We start from the raw sequence: 15,917 nt of genomic DNA on the forward strand, positions 1-15,917 counted from the left end.
CAGCAGTTTAATAACCAAAAGAGTTGACACTTTTCTTAATGGAAGCACAGCTCCTTACCAAAACCATTGCCACCCAGGAAAAGCAAGTTTGACAAACCACCCTGCATGTAAGGTGGATTGAATTTGCACTGGTATGCCTTAGTCATTACCAAAGAGAGGCTAATGCACATTGAGTAGTATAATTAGGTAGTACATGTTTACAGACTAGGAAGATACACTATATCCATACATTCAGATTAATTTTATGTTGAAGTGATGAATTATGCATTTATTTACTAGTTAATTTTTAAAGCATGATTTATTTTGCACTGCATTTAGATGGCACTTGGAATTGTAAAACTATTCATTAAACAAAACTTCCTTAAATAGGCTGGATAAAATATAGACAAATTTATCAAAACATTATGCATTTTAAAATTGATTAATACTTTGTTTAGTTCTCTGCACTTGCAGAAGAAGCTAATGCTGACAAAAGGTTTAGCACCTCAAACTGTTTCCACATGCTTAGCTAGAGAAGTTCAGTGGTTTGACTTTAAAACTTTGTCTGCAACCATGTACTGCTGTGGTATTCAGTTACAAATTTGGGGGGTCTGGATAAGGCAATGTTCAAATGGTGGACCAGAGGGCTGTTCAGGTGTTTTCTCTCTTGTGCAGGTACACTAATTCTTCACTTAACTGGCAGGGATTGGCAACCTATGGCATGTGTCAAAGATGGTGGGTTGGTTTCTGAGTGGCACACAGACTGCTAATCCAATTGGGCACATTTTATACAGGCCATTTATCCAGTTTTCAATGAACTGAAAATCCTGGTTATCCAAATGAGCAGTGTGCTTCCCCTGTTCAGTTGGGTAATTGGGATTTTTGGTCCCCAGAGGGGGGAGAAGGAGTAGCAGCAGCAACAGAAGCCTCCATACTGCTTGAGTGGGGGGAGACCCAGAGGAGCAGGGGCAACTCCCAAGAGCTCATCCCTGCCTGGGCTTGCTCCTGCTCCCAGTTGGAGACTGCTGTAAGGATGGCTCAGCTATTCAGCTCTGACTTCCTGTGCCCCCCGGTTGCAGCACCTCTATGCTAACCTGCCTCTGAGCATGCCACCCTGCAGGCTTACAGGATGCTCTGCAGCCAAAAGGGAAAGGGCTGCCTGGCAGGGGAGCACACAGGCTGGAGCTGCCTCTGAGGGCATGCTAGACATCAGCTGGTTTCCTCCCTACTAGGGGCTCTATTATAAGGGCACTGAGCAGCCCAACTACCTGGCTCCAGTTTGTTCCTGTGCTCCCATACCAACTGGTCCCTTTCACTCCCCAGCTGCAGAGCATCCTCTGTGCTAGATGGAGGGAGGGAAGGGGGTTGCTCAGGAGAGGCAGCATGGGGATGCTGCAGCTGCCAAGGGCAGAGTCCCCAGCAGACCTGTAGCCAGGCAGCAGGGCCCCCCAAGGGGAGCAGGTTCAACAGCTAATGTCCAGAAGGCCCTCATGGGCTAGATCTGGCCCCCAGGCTGCGAATTGAAAAACACTAACAAAACAACATTCAAGCAGTACATCATACTGTTTTAATTAGGTAATCAGTTTAGCCCTTAATATAAGCTGGCATCATTTAAAATTTCACTATAAATGTAAACAACAAGGAGTCCTGTGGCATCTTAACGACTAACAAGTTTGTTTGGGAATAAGCTTTTGTGGGCTGGAACCCACTTAGAATCATAGAAGATTAGGGTTGGAAGAGACCTCGGGAGGTCATCTGGTCCAATGCCCTGCTCAAAGCAGGACCAAACACCAACTAAAACTGACAAAGTGGGTTCCAGCCCATGAAAGCTTAGGCCCAAATATATTTGTTAGTCTTTAAGGTGCCACAGGACTCCTCAATGTTTCTGCTGAAACAGACTAACATGGCTACACCTCTGAAACTATAAACATATATTTCCTAAACATGGATTTAAATAGAGTCAATGATTTTATTCACTCTGCCTGTTTGTCATGACACCAAATGTTAATGGCATTTGCTTAAATGAATAGCCATCCCACAATCCGCAAATGGATTAGAACATATGATTTTTACATTATTATCTTTAGATTGCTTCTGCGACATTTCAGCTCCTTATAAAGATAAGTAACGAAAGGAAAGGCCAGGAGGTTAAACTGTAGATCCAGCTCATTCAGGGAGTGGTTTATACTAAGAGCAAGTGATAGGGCTCTCATACAAGCGTCTTTGAAATAGCAGCTCCTCAACCTAGAGAAGAGAGAAGAACGTTATTGACTAATGTCTCTTCCCCTTTATGGAGGTTAATACATCTTAAAAATAGTTATCTTGTGCACAAAAATCCTCTAGTCTTTTCTTCAAGTTTTTCTATAAGGGCAGCATTTATGTTGTATCATGGAGGAAGGCCTTTGACAAAGCAGTGTATGGTCTCATGAAGAACAGTATCTTTGTGAAAGTGCCCTGCCCTGAAAGATGAGCTCTGCTGCCAGCTGCGGGGCTTCACAAAGATCTCAGTTTTTGTGAAAGTAACCACATCTAGGCTGAAGAACCTTTTTGAAGCTACAAACACTGGGACATGAATCCACAACCACTGCATTGGCCGGTATGGGTTCAGGTTGCACTATACACAACATAACAAGCAGAAAAGCAAGGAAATGAAAAGCTAAGTCATTTGACAGGACGTATGTTCCAGACAGAGCCACAGAAAACACACACACAAAGCTTTAGCTCAGCCCTAGTGAGGATGGCAGCCTTCCAGGCACCTATTTCCCAAACATTAGTAAGTGTGACTTTCCAGAACTGCACAGAAGGAATAGGGATAGGTGAGAGTGGGGAAGCTGGTCTGAGTCTCTCGATGGGGAGCCGAGGATGGAGTATTGGAAGGCTAGCCTCCCTACTGCGGCAGAGTTGAGGTTGCAGTGTAATGGACATATGCAATACATCTTGAAATACAACCATTGTAAAAGGTCAGCAAGCATTTAATGCAGTTTGCACGTTTCACTCCTTCACAAAGTCATTTGCCCCTGAGTATCCCAGTTTGTTTCTCTCCAGATCCAGCTCTCTGAGTCTAGCTGGTTCTAAGAACAGAGGAGAGATCCCCACACTAGCAGTTGTGTGTTTGCAGTAGACAATCTGCAGCAGTCAGAGATTTAGAATAGCCTTAGGATTTGAAATAATCCTTTTTGTTACCTAAATCATACTGCAACCCTCTGGTAAAGGAAAATGAGACCTGCCCTATGTTAAATGGACAAGAGAGAGAAACAGTGACCACTTGTGAATGGCCAAGACACATTAACTACAGGCAAAGATAATGGACTTGGAGTTCAAACAAAGTAAACTCTGTCATTGAGAATATCAAACACATTACAGGCAAAACCTTCACAAAAATCACATAGGTAAATGTCCACACGGTGATGCTTCCCCATCTGGTTTTGGACACTAAAGGTGGAAGGGATGATATTGTTGCCCCTTTTCAACCCAAGCAGCCAGTCAAGGTTCAGGGCCCTGAGGATGTTCACATTGGAATTGATGGACTCTGCTATTTTCTTTGATGTAAATAAACAAGCTTACAAGGAATGTACAAAGTCCTGCTACCCCCAATGGGAGAGGAACCAAGAACAAAAGAAGTAGCTTATTAGCTTACAGCCCCAAACCTCATTAGCCAACAGATCCAAAAGCTCTCACACTTTTGCCAGGGTCACGCTGTGCTCACAAGCTACTGCTCGGCTTTTGCCCTGCTCTCTGTTATTGTCTGTCCCCAGTTCTGTTTGTTCTTTCCCACCCTACCAGGTCACAAGATGCAGTGGAACGCCCCTGTCCACATGGTGCTAGTTTCTGGGGAGACTGTCCGGCTTTGTTATAGGAATATGGGCCCTGTAAGCATGTCTTAGAACTATCTTAAGTAAAGAGTGTATTTACACATCAGCTCGAACAAGGTTTTAATTCAACCCCTAACAAGGTTTAACACAGCACACCGGTGTTTGGAATTGTTTTGAGCTGCAATGGATTAAATCTAAATAGGCTCCAGATAGACACTGAGTCCCCAAGACCACACCTGCACTCCGCCTCCCATATACTATAAGGGAATGGTCTCGAATGTTCTAATGCACCTCCTATGGCTAGGGTCACCAACCTTCTGGGATTGGCCTGGAGACTCCTGGAATCAGCATCGGGCTCCCGAAGGCAACTGAAAGCAAACCAGGAGATTTTAATAGGATAGTTTAAGAAAATGACATTCTTATTCGAATGCTTGCTCATATTGATTCCAATTAGGTGTGCGCGCGCCGCGTGCACAATCGTCAGAAGATTTTTACCCTAGCAACACTTGGTGGGGCGGCTGGGTCGCCCCCTGGAGTGGCGCCGTTATGGCACCGGATATATACACCTGCCGACCCAACGGCCTTTCAGTTCCTTCTTACCGCCCGTGATGGTCGTTGGAACTGTGGAGCGTGGCTTTCCTGATCTCCACTTCCCTAGCATTCTCGTAGTTATTACTCTTAGTTCGGTTTATAGTTCGAGTTTCACAGTTATAGTTAGTGTTAGTTGTTGTGTACATATAAAGTTAGTGTATATATTTGAGGGGGGATCAGGGATTAGCCCCTTCCCTCCACCCCAGTGCTGGGGCTCATGCCCAAGTCACCGGGATTCAAACCGTGCTCGGCGTGTCAAAAGCCAATGCCAACAGGGGATTCCCACGACACCTGCCTTAAGTGCCTTGGGGAATCCCACCTTGCTGATAAAGTGCCATATCTGTAAGGCATTCAAGCCGAGGACGAAGAAGGAGTGGGACTTTCGCCTGAAACAGCTCCTCATGGAGGCGGCACTTAGCCCTGCATCCTCGGTACTGAGCACTCCACATCCTGTTTCTGTAAGGAGTGCCTCTTCGGCTCCTGACCGCCCTGGCACCATGAAGGAGCCATGGCACCGACCATCACTGGCACCGTTGCCGGCTCGGCACCGCTCCCTGTCCCTGCGGCCCAGGAAGCAACCCAGCATTCCAGCTGCCTCGACATCCACACAGAGGAAGGAGGGCCCGTCAAAGACAGATAGCCCAGCACCGTCATCTGCCACGGCACCGTCGACTGCAGCCCCGTCAATTCCGGTCCCGCAAGGTCCGTTGAGTCCGGAGCCTGAACACTCCCTGGCTCGCACTGTGGTCGAGCTTGCACTCCCATCTATGCTGAAGACCTTCTCCACGGCAAGGGAGCCTGACAGCCATGACAGAGACCACGCTGCTTCAACCCCCGGCACCGTCGGTGCAGGTCATCCAATCCATTAGCAAACCTGCCTTGATGAGGCTGCCCTCTGTCAGTCCCGCACAGAGACTTTCACGATCTCATTCTCACCGAAGTTCTCGATCATGCCGCCGATCCCGCTCCCAACGCTGCTCGCAGTCCTGGCACCACTCTCCATCGCGGTACCGGTCACACTCGCAGCACCGCTCGGCCGCCAGTTCACCTGCCAGACATTCTCGGTACCGGTCTGGCTCCCGGTACTGTTCATGGCACCAGGCATCTCGCAGCCGCTCTAGGTGAAGAGACTCGAGATCCCAGTCGACCTCCCGGCACCGCCACGATCGTAGGTCCCGGTCTCGCTCACAGTACCGTTACAGCTCCCGGTACTGCTCCCCAGTGCCGTCCCGTGACAGACCAACCAGAGCCCTCGTCCAGACTAACCCGCGGCATCGGCGGGTTAAAATCGATTGCTCGGGGATCGATATATCGCGTCTAGTCTGGACGCGGTGTATCGATCCCCGAGCGCGCTTACATCGATTCCGGAACTCCATCAATCCGAACGGAGTTCCGGAATCGACACGGAGAGCCGCGGACATCGATGCCGCGCCGTCCAGACTGGTGAGTACCTCGATTTTAGAAATTCGACTTCAGCTACGTTATTCACGTAGCTGAAGTTGCGTATCTAAAATCGATTTTAATTCCTAGTCTGGACGTGGCCAGAGACATGGCTTCCTCGCAGAGTCTGTCAGCACTACCGTGGCCGTTGAGGCACACCTCGGTGTCGTCACAGGCTGGTAGTGTGTCCTATCCACAGGATTGTGACTCTGATGTCCTCAGCCATATATTTCCAGAGAGCCAAGGCCACAAGCAAGGATCCCATCAGTGGTCTTTTTGGACACCATGGGCGTACCACCAAGCCCAAGGTGCTCCATCAGCAGCACCGCGGTCCATTCCGTCTGAACACCGGGCACCAGAGGCAACCATAAGCCGCCCCCCCATGGGTACGGATGTGGCTCCGGTACCGCCTACAGACACCCACGTCCCACTTGAGCCTGACGCAGCTCCTCAAGATCAGGAGCCCCCACAGGACCCTCTTGTCCCTGGCCTCTCATCTTCCTCGCCAGATGAGGCTGTGGCAGGGACATCTTCCTCCGGCCTTCCCCCAATTGACATAAGGACCCATCAGGACCTCCTGCGATGAGTAGCGCAGAACATGAACCTGCAGATGGAGGAGGTCCCTGAAATAGAGGACCCTGTAGTGGACATCCTATCTGCAGATGCCCCTACAAGAGTGGGACCGCAATCTGGTTCTAGCCGAGCTAATGGGTGCTCCTTTCGAACCACTGGCCACCTGCTCGCTGCTGTACCTCTCCTGGAAGACAGCCTTCCTCGTCGCTATTACATCGGCAAGGCGAGTATTTGAGCTCCAGGCCCTCACAGCGGACCCCCCATGTACGGTGTTTCATAAGGACAAGGTACAGCTGCGACCACACCCCGCCTTACTCCCTAAGGTGGTATTTGCTTTTCATGTCAATCAAGACATCTTCCTCCCGGTCTTCTTCCCGAAATCGCACTCGTCCCGTCGGGATCAACAGCTGAACTCCCTGGACGTCCGCAGGGCCCTAGCCTTTTATATCGAAAGAACAAAACACTTTCGAAAGTTGCCTCAGCTTTTTGTAGCGGTGGCGGATCGTATGAAGGGCCTGCTGGTCTCCTCGCAGCGAATTTCATCATGGGTGACATCCTGTATCCGCCCCTGCTTTAACTTGGTTCACGTTCCAATGAGCCACCTCACCGCCCATTCTACTAGGGCTCAAGCTTCATCTGCTGCCTTCCTGGCCCATGTACTCATACAGGAGATATGTCGGGCTGCGACCTGGTCATCATTTCACACCTTTGCATCACATTACGCATTGGTACAAGAGGCCAGAGACGATGCGGCATTTGGCTCAGCAGTTTTACATTCTGTAACATCTCACTCCGACCCCACTGCCTAGGTAAGGCTTGGGAGTCACCTAACTGGAATCGATATGAGCAAGCACTCGAAGAATAAAAGACGGTTACTCACCTTTGTAACTATTGTTCTTTGAGATGTGTTGCTCATATCCATTCCAAACCTGCCCTCCTTCCCCTCTGTCGAAGTAGCTGGCAAGAAGGAACTGAAGGGCCGTTGCGTCGGCAAGGGTATATATCCGGTGCCATAATGGCGCCACTCCAGGGGGCGACCCAGCAGACCCATCGAGTGTTGCTAGGGTAAAAATCTTCTGACGATCGTGCACGCGGCGCGCATACATCTAATTGGAATGGATATGAGTAACACATCTTGAAGAACAACAGTTACAAAGGTGAGTAACCGTCTTTTATGTCATGTTGGGGGAAAAAATCTTCTGGAATAGCTTCAGTCAGAGTTGGCAACCCTACCTATGGCTCCTTATCCTCACATCCATAGGAGTGAGAGTGATAGAGAAGGGCAGAGAATGCTTCTTTCTTTCCTTCATGACATGGTCTGGGATGTTCTAGCAAGTCCTCTCACCCACGTAAATACCTTCACAGCGCAAGGCCAGGATTAGTCTCTCTTGGTTGTGTTTTTTTTAAAACAAAGAAATGATTTTATTTTCCCCACCACTGGAATTATAAAATCACAGCAGCAGAGGTCAATATTTACAAAGTAGCCGAATGCCCACTTGAGATAATGAGAACAAACCCCAGGAACAGTGTGACACTATACTTCATATTCTTTATGAAAATATAGTTATGGTAGGAATATGGCATAACCAAGATATGCTTCATGAAAGATAACTCTTGTGAGCTATCACTGGATAGATTATGAATTACTGAATATGATTATTCTATTTGTATGTCCATATCATTTCTGTATCTGGAATTGGGAATATTGACCATGTATCTGTATTTCAGCTATGTTACTTTAGTTGACACCCCTGCTAACACTTCAAGTACAACAATGGAAAAGCCAGACAGCACTGATGGGCCATCAGCACTGATAATGAACTGTGAAAAGGCTTGGCCTTCCTGAGGCTGCTCCATGCTGCTACAGACTTCTGGACTCCAGGATACTACAGATACTGAATATTACCTGGGACGACTGCTATCTTTCCACTGGAAGGGAAGGGGCATAGGCGCCAACTGCATGGGTGCTGGAGAACCCACAAGAAAAATTAGCAGGTGCTCCACACCTACTGGCAGCCAAGCTTCCCCCCACACCCCCGCACCTCACCTCTTCCCCACCTCCTCCCCCCAGCATGCCACATCCCTGCTCCTTCCCCTCCCTTCCAGAGCTTCCTGCCTGCCGGGAAACAGCTGTTTTGCTGAGCTGAGGAAGCTCCGAAAGGGAGGGGGAAGAGCAGGAGGCAATGCACTCAGGGGAAGAGGTGGAGTGGGGGTGGAGACTTGGGGAAGGGGGTGGAATGGGGGTGGGGAAGGGATGGTGCAGGGGCAGGGACTAGGGAAAGCGGGTGTGGCAGGGAGACGTGGGGTCTTGGGGGAAGGGGTGGAGTGGGAGCAGGACCTGGGGCGGAGGGGGTTCAAGCACCCACTGGCCAGAGGGGAAGGGGGGATGAAGTGGGGGGTCAAGTTTGGGAGACAAAGGATTCTCGCCTTATGTAAATCCTATTTAAGGGTGGGGAGGAAGGCAAACTTGTCTCCTCTCCTCCATGGCTGCCTGCCCAAGAAGAAAGACTATGAAAGCCTCCTGAAGGAAAGGCAAGGGGAGAGTCCAGACTGAGACAGAGGTCCAGTCTGGAAAGGAATATAACTGGAGCTCTGAACCACTGAAACTTTGCAACCTGCTTAAAATAACATTTAGGGTAAGAATTTACATTTTGTAACCTGCTTCTTAAGTATATTGGGCTTAGTCTGTGTGCTCTGTTTTATTTTCCTAGTAATCTGCTTTGTTCTGTTTGCCACCTCCTTAACTATTTAAAACATAATTGTTATAGTTAATAAACTTATTTCTGGTTTATAATATAACCCAGTTTATGTGATTTATAATGGGGCAGGGTGAAGGGGGAGAAGTTGTTTATTCTCCTCCACGTTGAGGGAAGAGGCAAATTTCATATAACTTTGGGTGTGTATCCCAAGGGAGATGGACATCTGGGTGCTGTAGCAAGTTCCTTAAGCTGAGCTTTCTCAGAGCAGATATCTCTCTGTGCAGCTGGGTGTGGCCCTGCCTGTGTGCTTGGCTGGAAGACGTTTGTGAGCCACAACAAGATCAGGATAGGGGCTCAGGATGGTAGAACAGGTTGACTCAATGGAATCTCAGCACACCAGGAGACATCCCAGGGTCTCCCGGGCCCCTGAGAAAGAACAGAGTTAAACCCAAGGAGCTCTGGAGCAGAGCTGCCAGAGACAAGCAAAGGAGAGGGTAAGGGGGGACTTGACCCAAGTGAGAGTGCGCCTTTAAGAGGGAAATATAAAACTATGGAGACACCTTATCATTAGGTGTTAAACTTTAAAACAACTTTTCTAAGAGGGACAGCATGCACTGTATAGGCAACATGAGGAAAGTTGAAAGCAGCCCTCTGCCATAGCCACCCACTTCAGCCTTGTCTACATTAAGAGGAAAAAAAATCAGATGTATGGCTGTATCCAAGAGGAGCTCTGGGTTAAACAACAGATAGTGATAAAAAAAACACCACCTGCCCCATCTATATGACAGCTTCCACTGCCGCTGCTGAAGCTTGATGGATCTGAATTTTGCCAGTAGAGATACAGGCCTCTGTTTTTTCGCTAATGTCTCTTTCCAAAGCCCTGTTCCTCCCAGGTTCCTTTGGCCAGTTCTTCTGAGTGGAACCACTTTGCACACTCAGGGCATGATATTTTAGCTGGCTGCAGGGTAGCTAAACTTTGGGATTCTCTCTAGCGAGTTATCTATCTTAGGAGGATGCCCTGAACAGCTGCCAAAGACCCCTGCATGCTACTCCAGCATCTGTAAAATCAGGGTCAAGGCCTGAGTGAGGGCTGTCCATTCAGGTAGGACTCACACGAAGCACCGACCCCAGCTCTGTCACTGCCATGGCAAAGTGCTCACATTCATTCCTAGCCTGTTACCTGAATCAATTAAAGGACTTGACTGGCCAATGCATTAGACAATTCCCATGTCAGATCCTATAGTTGTCTAGTTTGGAGCTGTTCATGTGTTTCTAATGCTCCTTGCAAAGAGAGATTCTGGTATGTGGGTGGTTGGGGGAAGAGGAATCAAACACTTCCTGAATACACAAAAGTCTGGATTGTTGCCAGTAGATTTGATGCTGTTTCAGCCACTGCCAGTATTAAAATTTCAGCCATTATGGTTTTTCGTCTTAAAATCAACCAATTCTCGATCTTCATGCGTCCCATCACCAAACACTTTTTAAAGGGCCTCTCAAACACCTATCTAGATGTGCGAAAACCAGTTCCACCATGGGACCTCAGTTTGGTCCTGATGTGTGGATGCAGATTGAGAGTATGGAAAGTCCAGTTAGTTTGAGTTCCAGTAGGTAGTCTAGAATAAGCGGTAAAGAGGCTGACACAGGTGTGGTCTGTTTCCACTGGCACCATGATTCGATGTGTTTCCACTTATATATGTATGTATGTGTGCCAGGTAGTTTCCCTATGGCTTTTTAACAATATGTTCTGTACTTCTGTGGAACACGTCATTTTAGATCCTGAGAGCCATGGAGTAACCATGCTTTGAGTTGAAGTTTGTGGGGATCTGGATGGATGATGCATCCTGCAATAGGAGTTGAGGCAGAGGTGGGAGCTTGCGCAGTGAACAGACTGCCAAGCGGAGAAGGTATGGATACCAGGTTTGTCATGTCCATGTGAGTGCTACTAGGATCACTCTGACCCCGTCCTGTGTTATCTTGCTGAGTACTTGGGGTATGAGAGGGATGGGGGGGAAGGCATAGAGTAGGGGGGTGGTCCACTTGTTGTGGAAGGCATCGCCCAGAGAGTGATGGCCAAGTCCTGCCCTGGAACAGAATTGGGGGCATTTGGAGTTTGGAGTTTTGTGAAGTTGCAAAGAGGTGTCTTGCTGGAAGCCCCCACAATCGGAAGGTATCTTGGAACTCCCATTCATGGTCTTGAACCTCCTGTTCAGAGCATCTGCCATGTTGCTTTGGCAGCCAGGTAAGTACGATGCTATCACACGGACGTTGTGTTTGATACACCATTTCCAGAGGCGCATGACTTCCATGCACAGGGAATGTGATCATGCTCCCCCTTGTCTGTTTATATAGAACATACTGGTGACATTGTCCATGAGGATCTGTATTGTTTTGTTTCGGATCAATAGCAGGAAGAGTGAGCAGGCACTGTGAACTGCGTGAAGTTCCAGCAGATTGATATGAATTTGGGACTCAGCTATAGACCAGTCGGCCTGCACGGAATGTGTCTGTAGGTGTGCCCCAAGCCTAGGAGGGATGCATCCGTCATAATGGTAAGGGTAGGCAGATTCTGTGTGAAAAGCACTCCAGTGCAGATGTTTTCTGGGTTGGTCCAGCATACCAGGGAACCCTTGACTCCATTGGGCATGGTGAGGAGTTTGCGTAAGCTGTGCCTGTGAGGAATATACTGTGTCCATAGTCAGGATACAAGACAATGCATGTGTAACCTTTCATGAGGGACAACAAAGGTCGTAGCAGCCATATGGCCTAGAAGCTGTAGGCATGTCTTGGCAGAGACCAGTGGGCTGTTCCGTGCTGTTGAGACTAACATGGTTAGAGTCTGGAAGCATTTTATTGGAAGGGAAGCAGTTGCTTTGAGGGAGTTGAGGTGTGCCCCAATGAATTCGAGGCACTGGGTTGGTGTTAGGGTGGACTTTTGAAAGTTTATTTGAAGCCCTAACGAGATAAAGAGGTGGATCGTACATTAGGTGGACAGTATGGCTGTCTGCAGTGCTGGTGCTTTCAGCAGGCAGTCGTTCAAGTACGGGAATATCATTATGCCCTCTCTGCGTAGGTGGGCAGCTACTACAGCGAGTACTTTCGAAAATACCCTTGCTGCAGTGGAAAGGCTGACGGGCAGGACCTTGTACTGAAAATGGTCCTGTGCTATTGTAAACCACTGGAACTTCCAATGCGATGAGTAGATGGAAATATGAAAATATGCATCTTGGATGTTGAGGTACGAGAACCTCTCTAATGCTGGGATTATGGTGCTTAGCATGACCATTTTGAATCTTTGTGTTTTTACAAATTTGTTGAGTTGCCTTAAGTCTAGAATAGGTCTCCAACCTCCTGTCTTTTTCTGTGTGAGAAAGTAGTGGGAATAGAACCGTTTCCCTCTGTACTCGGCTGGTACAGGTTCTACAGCTCCCACGGATATAAGATGGCTCACCTCTTCGCAAAGCAGGTGTTCATGAGAGGGGTCCCTAAAGAGGGATGGGGACAGGGGGTGGGTAGGGTGGTTGGAGGTAAGGGGGATGGAGCACTCAGTCTTGATTATTTCCAATACCCATCTGTGCTCAGTGATGGAACGCCAGATGGGGTAAAATTGGATTTGAGGATCTCCAAAGATTTTGCCATTGGGCGATGGAGCCAGCATTGAGAGTGATGGGGTTCTCGAGCCCTTGACCAAGCCTTCAAATCTGCTGCCTGGCTGTTGATGACTGGGAAGCAGTAGTCAAGGAAGTGGACTGTCTTCTCCTGGAGGTTTTCTGTTTGCGGCTCTGCTGGTCATTGAACTGTTGCGCTGAGTATGTGAAGGGGTTCAGAATCACTGCTGAGTTTGGTAAGTGATTTGTCATCTCTCGTTCCTAAGTGTGTGGATACCTAGGGATTGTAAAGTAGCCCTGGAGTCTTTCAGTGTGTGTAATGATTCGTCGGTCTTGTCTGTGAAGAGCTTGGCACCTTCAAACGGTAAGTCCTGTACAGTGGACTGTACTGGCTTTGGAAAGCCAGACAGGTAAAGCCAGGAAGCTCTCCTCAAAACAACTGCTGTGGCTATGGATCTCACTGCAGAATCAGCAGAGTTGAGGGCAACTTGAAGTGCTGTTCTAATGATGAGGTGACCCGCTGTAATGATGGCTTTGTACTGTTCTCTTTTGTCTTCAGGAATAAAGCCTATACAATTGGAAAGGCTTGCGTGGTTATTGTGATTGTATTTTGCTAATAGGGCCTCATAATTGGCAATTCTCAATTGTAATGTCACTGTCGAGTATGCTTTGCGACCAAATGGATCAAGCTGTTTCCAGTCTTTGTTGTATGGGGTATTCCTATAGTGCTGTTGTTTACCCTTTCATTTACTGCATCAATTTGGCGTTAGATGTGAGAAGAGAAATTCAGTGCCATTGGCTTGTACATAATATTTCTTATCGTATCTTTTACAGGTAGGTAGAATCATTGCTGGGGTTTGCCAGAGTAATTTGACAGGATCCATAATCGCCTCATTCAAGGGGAGGACGATTTTGGATGAAGTGGACATGTGTAATATGTCCACTAACTTGTGGTGTTATTTCTGGACCTCTTCCAGAGAAATGTCAAAGGATGCTGCCACTCTCTTGAAGAGATCCTGAAACTGCCTGAAATTCTCTGTCGTGGTTGGGGGTGGAGGCATCAGTGCATCACCCAGGGAGGAAGAGGAAAGATGAGTGTCGGTTATGTTATCTGGATCTGAGAATTCTTCCTATTCATCGACCCCCTGTTTGGAGACACTAGGGGGTGCGTGTGATGGCAGCATAGGTGGTTGGTGTGCACCAGTTGCAGGCAGAGTGTTGGGTGTTCCCTGTTGTTGTGGGTATGGTGCCCACGGTTGCCAGAATGGCCACTGTGGTTGGAATGGGAGGCATCCAAGGCTGGCCGAACCAGGGTTGTTTTGCAAAGTTTGCTGAGAAGCCAGTGGCTGGTGGTGCCTGAGTGGCAAGATTAATTACAGGAGTGGAATGTTGAGGCGAGCCTATCATGTCCTCTTCACCCTCATCCTCCTCCCCACTGTAGCAGTGTGTTGACAACTGTGGACAGCTGGGCTGTGAAAGAGCCCTGTGTATAGAAGCACCATTGGAACTGAGAAGGGGAGACTAAGGTACCGAGGAAACAGATAAGTCTCTGTGGTGCAGGAGTTGTTGTGATGTGGCCAAGGTCAGTGCCGGTGTGATAGGTGAGCATGGTATAATGTGCTGCATTGTATTCAGAGGTGTCTGGCTGAAATTCACGGTGCCGACAAGTTTCAGAGTGGTAGCCGTGTTAGTCTGTATCAGCAAAAACAACGAGGAGTCCTTGTGGCATCTTAGAGACTAACAAATTTACTTGAGCATAAGCTTTCGTGGGCTACAGCCCACTTCATCAGATGCATGGTGTGAAAAATACAGTGAGCAATATTATATATATAAATATATATTTTACAGCACATGAAAAGATGGGAGTTGCCTTACCAAGTGAGGGGTTAGTGCTAATGAGGCCAATTCAATTAAGGTGGAAGTGGGCTACTCTCAGCAGTTGACAAGAAGGAGTGAATATTAAGAGAGGGAAAATTACTTTTGTAGTGCTAATGAGGCCAATGCAATCAAGGTGGACGTCGCCCATTTCCAACAGTTAACAAGAAGGTGTGAGTATCAGCAGAGGGAAAATTGCTTTTTGTAGTGACCCAGCCACTCCCAGTCTTTATTCAGGCCTAATTTGATGGTGTCCAGTTTGCAAATTAATTCCAGTTCTGCAGTTTCTCATTTTTTGATTTTTTTTTTGTTGAAGAATGCCACTTTTAAGTCTGTTATTGAATGTCCAGGGGGACTGAAGTGCTCTCCTACTGGTTTTTGAATATTACAATTCTTGATATCTGATTTGTGTCCATTTATTCTTTTGCGTAGAGACTGTCCGGTTTGGTCAATATACATGGCAGAGGGGCATTGCTGGCACATGATGGCATATATCACATTGGTAGATGTGCAGGTAAACGAGCCCTAATGGTGTGGCTGATGTGGTTAGGTCCTATGATGGTGTCACTTGAATAAATATGCAGACAGAGTTGGCAACGGGGTTTGTTGCAGGGATTGGTTCCTGGGTTGGTGTTTTTGTTGTGTTGTGTGTAGTTGCTGGTGAGTATTTGCTTCAGGTTGGGGGGTTGTCTGTAAGCAAGGACTGGTCTGTCTCCCAAGGTCTGTGAGAGTGAGGGATCATCCTTCAGGATAGTTGTAGATCCCTACGCTCTACGCAAAAGAATGAATGGACACAAATCAGACATCAAGAATTGTAACATTCAAAAACCAGTAGGAGAACACTTCATATTGCTGATGAATGCTCTGACTGGAGCCAACGGTGGTAGAGAAGGAAGTGGGTGGGGGATTGGCCACACAGCATCAATTAACCACCTGAGGGAGTGCAAGACAGGGTCTGCGCATGTGCAGCCCAACTGGGCACTGCTACTTTAAATCTCTGGCTATAAGCGCAAGTATGCATCAACACCTAAAGCGGAGCACTCACAGGGACAGCACTTGAAGAAGAACAAGAGGCTACACTGTAGCCCTACAAGTTTATTTAAGCCCTTTTGTAGCTTACCCTACATTTTCTTAGGCCACGTCCACACTACAGAGTAAAATTGAAATTAATAAAATTGATTTTATAAAACAGATTTTATAAAATCGATTTTACGCGTCCACACTAGGGCACATTACTTCGGTGGTGTGCATCCATGGTCCCAGGCTACCATCGATTTCCGGAGCGGTGCACTCTGGGTAGCTAAGTAAAAGAATGGGACCAATAACTTCGATTTCCGTCCACA

At 47.8% G+C, this 15,917-nt stretch overlaps 1 protein-coding gene across 1 annotated transcript in view; it reads right to left on the bottom strand.

Annotated features, from left to right (window-relative positions):
- Window positions 1–13: 13 nt before the first annotated feature.
- LOC127051015 (NACHT, LRR and PYD domains-containing protein 12-like) overlaps window positions 14–15,917 on the bottom strand; it is a 105,308-nt gene continuing 89,404 nt past the window's right edge. Inside the window, exon 13 of the mRNA XM_050952802.1 lies at window positions 14–2,223. Coding sequence (XP_050808759.1) covers window positions 2,049–2,223 — 175 coding nt within the window. The 3' untranslated portion in view covers window positions 14–2,048. The remainder of the gene's footprint in view (window positions 2,224–15,917) is intronic.

Source organism: Gopherus flavomarginatus, chromosome 5 (genome assembly GCF_025201925.1).
Source record: "Gopherus flavomarginatus isolate rGopFla2 chromosome 5, rGopFla2.mat.asm, whole genome shotgun sequence".
Lineage (NCBI taxonomy): Eukaryota > Metazoa > Chordata > Testudines > Testudinidae > Gopherus > Gopherus flavomarginatus.